The sequence below is a fragment of the Acanthopagrus latus genome, chromosome 21 (genome assembly GCF_904848185.1).
Source record: "Acanthopagrus latus isolate v.2019 chromosome 21, fAcaLat1.1, whole genome shotgun sequence".
Lineage (NCBI taxonomy): Eukaryota > Metazoa > Chordata > Actinopteri > Spariformes > Sparidae > Acanthopagrus > Acanthopagrus latus.
The window spans coordinates 27847767-27853514 of record NC_051059.1 but is presented as its reverse complement, the minus strand read 5'-3'; the positions used below and the strand labels follow the sequence as shown (position 1 = coordinate 27853514).

At 43.2% G+C, this 5748-nt stretch overlaps 1 gene segment (V, D, J or C); it reads left to right on the top strand.

Moving 5' to 3' along the window:
- Nucleotides 1-4658: 4658 nt before the first annotated feature.
- LOC119011725 lies at nucleotides 4659-5439 on the top strand (the record flags this gene model as incomplete). The annotated part of the segment is given in 2 exon segments: nucleotides 4659-5029; nucleotides 5120-5439. Coding segments are annotated over 2 exon segments (441 nt in total), but the record flags the coding sequence as incomplete, so codon positions are not given.
- Nucleotides 5440-5748: the final 309 nt, after the last annotated feature.

Sequence of the window (5748 nt, the reverse complement as noted above, 5' to 3'; positions counted from 1 at the left end):
GCGGAACACCAACGCACAAAATGACCAGTCAGGTCACGAGCAAACTCAAGATGCGTCTGCTTCTCCATTCTCTTCCATGTCCGAAAGCGTTGACGATAAGCCTCCGGAACAAGCTCATACGCTTTTAACACCGCTGACTTCACCCGTTCATATTCTTTTCCATCTGACACTGACAGAGCGGAATACGCTTCCTGCGCCTTGCCCGTCAGTGCGCACTGGAGCATCACTGTGCGCGCTGCATCAGGCCACCTCCTGGCCTCGGCAACTCGCTCAAACAAAGAAAAGAAAGCCTCCGGCTCTTTCTCGTTAAATTTAGGCAACAACCGAAGATTTCCCAACACATCAAAACATTCAGATGACTCCAACGGTGGTGACAAAACAGATTCATCCACCATTTTACCATTCTTAATCAGCTCCAGCCTACTCCTCTGCAGAGACAGCTTCGCCTGCTCCATCTCACAACGCATCTTCTCAATGGCTATTTGTTTTTCAATTTCCGTCCTCTGCTTTACCTTCTCATGCTCCAATTGCAACAGTAACATTTCTTTTTGTTGTTCGAAAGTTAAGTTCGATGCTGCCAGAGGTGGTAGATGTCTAGACTCCTCATCCAACACCCCCATATCAGCCAAATTAGCCTTTAAAATACTCCTTATTGCGTCCTTCAGCCGCTTGTCTCCTACCTCAATTTGATAGTGGTCTGCGATCTTCAACAGCTGCTCCCTCGTGCATTTATCCAAAAACGCCTCCGACGGAGCTTTCACAAAGTCCGCCACTTCCGCCATATCCACCAAACTAATGCAAACGCCCGGAACACTCACAATTGCTGCTACTAACCAGGTAAACCCAAACTAAACAAAAACAAAAATATATATAATAGCCGAGACACCCCAACCCCTCACTACCTAACCACCATAATACTTTCAACAACCTCACCTAGTCTTTGTCGGCTTGCCGAGCTCGAAGCATCACCATCCCCAGAATACCACATCTGACCTCAAATGGCCAGCTGCAATAAACCAAGTTTAGCGCACCCCCTCCTCAGGATTACCGACAAAAACAAAAAAGGAAAAATAACAAAGTGGCAAGATCTGCTCGCCCGCCGGCTAGGCTGATCAGGGTGCTCGAACAAAACACAAAAATATTACTTTAACCTATCGCAGCAAGTATAAGCAACGTGCTCCAAAGCAAACAAACTACATCCCATAATCTTACCCATACGATTCAACACCACACGTGGCAAACACCACACACACTCGCAGCTTCGCGGTTCCCACGCTACACTATAGTAACACCAGCGGCGCCATTCCATTCATAAACTTTCCCGAATTCATTCACAAATCTGAGCATCTAGCCAGTGCGTAAAGACGACGAGCCCCCACATTTTGTCACGACCCGGCTCGAGGCCGGACAAAATACGATGAAGCGTACGGGTAGAATAAGAAATTAATAGTTTTATTCACCACAAGAAGATCTCAACCCCAAAATAAACAACCAAAAGAACACAAAGAAACCACGAGGCGCTGAGACGGAGCTGCGCCCAGCTCCGCCACTGGAACGGAGTGACGAAGAGAGAGCGACCGGAAGAGGCCGACACCCTCTTGTAGCCGACACCTGGGGACTGGCCAGGCCCACACAGGTGACAAAGCACCAACCATCAGCGACCTGCAAACAGACACAGATACAAGGGAAGACAAGACAACCACGCAAACATCCAACAGGCACCACCGGCAGGAGGCCGTCACAGCTGCGTTTCGTCATCTTCGGCAGTTAACTTTTTACCTTTTTTGTTCCTCTTGGACGTCATCTGTGCCCCTTATCCTTTGTTTTCATGCACTTTGTAAGGTAATAATTTCGCTTCGGGGCAGTTTTATTAAGCTATTGTCGAGAGCTCTCTCTCTAAGCTGCCATCCTCTCTGACCCGGAAGCCCCCCGACATTTCAGATTTTAAGGTAGAGCAAATGTAACATATAGATCGAATACAGATCTACAAGGAGGAGAGAAGCCATATTATTTATCATAATTAAAAATTATCCCGATAATCATTATTGTTACTGACAGCCAATTTTAACCCCAAACGTTCTATTGATGTTGCATGAAGCACTATGTATGGTGCCCCGAGTGAGGCGACATACACCATATATCTGTGAATGTTACCAGTCACAATATAAAATTTGTACATTAATGAAATAATGTTTTCTCTACTTTAGGAGTGTAGAATAAATCCCTCTTGTCTATGCAAAGCCTGAGACGATGATCCATTCTAGAAACCATCACAGCTACATTTCTGTAATTCATTCCAGTAATCAAGGAATCAAACACAACAAAGAAAACTTCCCAGCTCCAGCTGTTACAAACTGCTGCCTTCAGTCTGTTAACCAGGAGGAAGAAGAAGAGGTGAGAATACAGATCTAAGAGGAGACGGAGAGATTCAGGGAGGAGCTGAGCTGTTACTGAACTATAGAAGAGAGAGGAACTTCCATATTCAGCAGAGTTCAATACACAAACCACAAACATTACCTTTATTCAACATGCTGTCACTGGACTATTATGGGCTGTCTCTGATGTTTCTCACTATTATAACAGGTATGTTACATTATGCTTTTATTCTGTCAAGTTAAAATCTAATGTTTTCTAGAAGCAGTTCATTTCTTTTGAGCTTCTTTTTAACATAATACAAAACAGATTTCTCCTCCTTTAGGTGGAATATTTTCTGAGGGCAGTTCATGTGTTTTGATTTTGTAACGTAATATTAAAAAGAGTTATTTCTTCCTTCAGCTGTCAGTTGTGAAGAACTCAGTCCAGTCAACAATGAAGAGTCCAGTTTAGAAGACAGCACTGTTACTCTGTCCTACACATACTCCAAACAAGCTGATGGTGGAGATTATTTCTTCTGGTATCGACAATATCCAGGAAAACCACCAGAGTTCCTGTTTTACATCTCTGGGCTGAATGTTACGAGACCTGCAGAGTCTCTAACATCAGACACGAAGTTCTCGACCAAACTGTCTGAAGAAAAACGTGGTGTGTATCTGCAGATCTCCTCTGCTGCAGTGACAGACTCTGCTGTGTACTACTGTGCTGTGAAGCCCACAGTGACAGGAAACACCAAAACTCTGTACAAAAACCTTTGGAGCAAAGACAACACAATACTCCACAACATCCACTAGAGGGAGTCACACACCATGAACCCATTACAGTCTGAGCCAGTGTCACTGGACTGATGACAAATACAACAAAACATCAACCAATAAAGATTCCACACAGAGCTGCTGTGACAACAGACAGAAATGGATTGGTTGAGTTGAAGTGAATAAATAAAGTGAAGAGCTGATTGGCCCCGCCCATTTAGCCTCAACTCAACCAATGACATCATTCCTTCCTCACTGTGCTGCAGTGGAAGAACACTGCTCATCTGCTGTCTGTCTGGCTTTAAGAAATCCAAAGACATGTTGCTTTACTTCTTTTTACTCTTCTGTCACTTTACAGGTGAGTTTTGGAACACAACAGGAATTTAAGTTGTGTTGAACCTGCTGCATTAACCACATATACACAACCTGGATTTCATCACTTTTCTCATGTCTTTGCTCTGACAGAGTCAATGCTCCTCATGTTTTCATCAGATTGACAACATGGATGTTGATTGAATGATATTGTTTGTATGTGACTGTGAAGGAGCACAGAGTAACACTGTACACTTGATATTTTCCACTGTCTTCTCCTCTCAGCCTCATGAACAATGTTAGTCTAATGGCTTCATTTTCTACACTTTTTCCAGGACTAATAGCTGGAGACAGCATCTCTCCTGAAGAAGATGAAGTCAGTGGAAGAGAAGGACAATCTGTCACACTCAGATGTCGATATGAGACAACTGCAGATTATGTTAGACTTCACTGGTACAGACATGATTCTGACCTTCAGGCTCCTCAGTTTATACTCTGGAAAGGAGCAAAGAGCGAGACAGCTGAATATATTCCTGATAACAGATATCAGTCTAAAACGACACCAACAACAACTTCACTGACCATCAGAGAGCTAACCCTGGCAGACACAGCTCTCTACTACTGTGCTCTAGAAACACAGTGATGCAAAGTGTAGAAGAGGCTGTACAAAAACCTGAACACAGATATCTGACTACTCTTCAAAGAGGAGGGAAGTGGTATTCAAACCACAGCTTCATATCAGATGGATTCTGCTAATTCCTGTTTTATCACAGTCACTGTGGTTACAGCTGCTAATCAAACACTGTGGGAGGATTCACATGAGCAGCCAATCCACATCAATGACAAACCAACTGGATGAAGCTTCAAACTCAACACACCATGAAAACAAAGACAACGACACCGACTCACTCAATAAATCCTCTTTGTAGCCTGTGGTTCATCAGGACACAATCAGCTGCTTCCATTGTTCAAAGTGTTGAGATACACTCTGAACAAATTAACTAATAAAACTCTGAACTGCTTGATAATTAACATTAACATATTAACAATTAACATTAACATATTTGCATTTGACCTGTCGTGGCTGCAGAGCACCAAAATATATGAAACTGTCAATTTATATTGAAGGAAAAACCTTCTGAAAAGAACATAAAAAGTCACATGTTGTTCAAATATTCATCCTCAGTCTGCCTGTAATCTGTCTGATGATAAATATTAAAGGGCCGTAGCAGCTTCACAACAGTTAGCACCTTTTATTTGTCAGGGAACAAAGTGAATCTGCAGTCTGCAGCTGTTGAACAGAACATATGTCCTCTGATGAGGACACAGAAGACAAGTTGTACTCTGACAGCAGAGTGGCAGTAACATGTGTAGAGTGTAAAGTTGTCAGTAGGGAGTAACACAGGGCTGTGAATGAGCCCTGTCACTGTGATCAGGCTCCTCCTTCTAATCCACCAACTGAGTGTTGATGAAGACTGAACACAGAGATCACAGCCTTCTTTACACTTGCTGGAGCTCACACTTACTCAACACTGCACATATGATGCAGCCTCTGTTCATCTCAGGGCTGCTGGCTGTTATGTGTCTCGGTATGAACACAACTCTGTTTCTGTGACATGGATCCAACACTGACATGATTCTTTAACAGCACACTGATACTGTTTGTTGCTGTTTTACAGGATGCAGAGCACAACAAGACAACGTGCTGCAGCCAGAAGGAGATGTGACTGCTGCTGAAGGAGAGGCAGTAACACTCGGCTGTCAATATAACAGCAGTTCATCAAATTATTATCTCTTCTGGTACAAACAGGATGGAGACAACAGCCCCAAATTCATCCTGAGCCGCTTTAAGGTTGGTACAGGGAACACAGAGGACGAATACAAGGAGAGATTTTCATCCACACTGAATCCAACCATAAGATCAGTTCCGCTGAAGATCCAGAAGCTTCAGCTGTCTGACTCTGCTGTGTACTACTGTGCTGTGAGGCCCACAGTGACAGGAAACACCAAAACTCTGTACAAAAACCATTGGAGCAAAGACAACACAATACTCCACAACATCCACTAGAGGGAGTCACACACTGTTAAACTGCAGCTGGATGTGATGATACAGTCTGGGATCACTTCACTCTCAGACAGGATTGAGATGTAAAACTTTAGAGTTTAATCCACTGAGAACTTATTCAGTCTGAACAGTAAATCACATTTCACCAGTGTTACCATGGCAGCACTGACATATTGATGTTGAAATCAGATGTCTTTAACAAGAATCATCCATGAAGTGTTATAGAATAATATATTTTGTTGT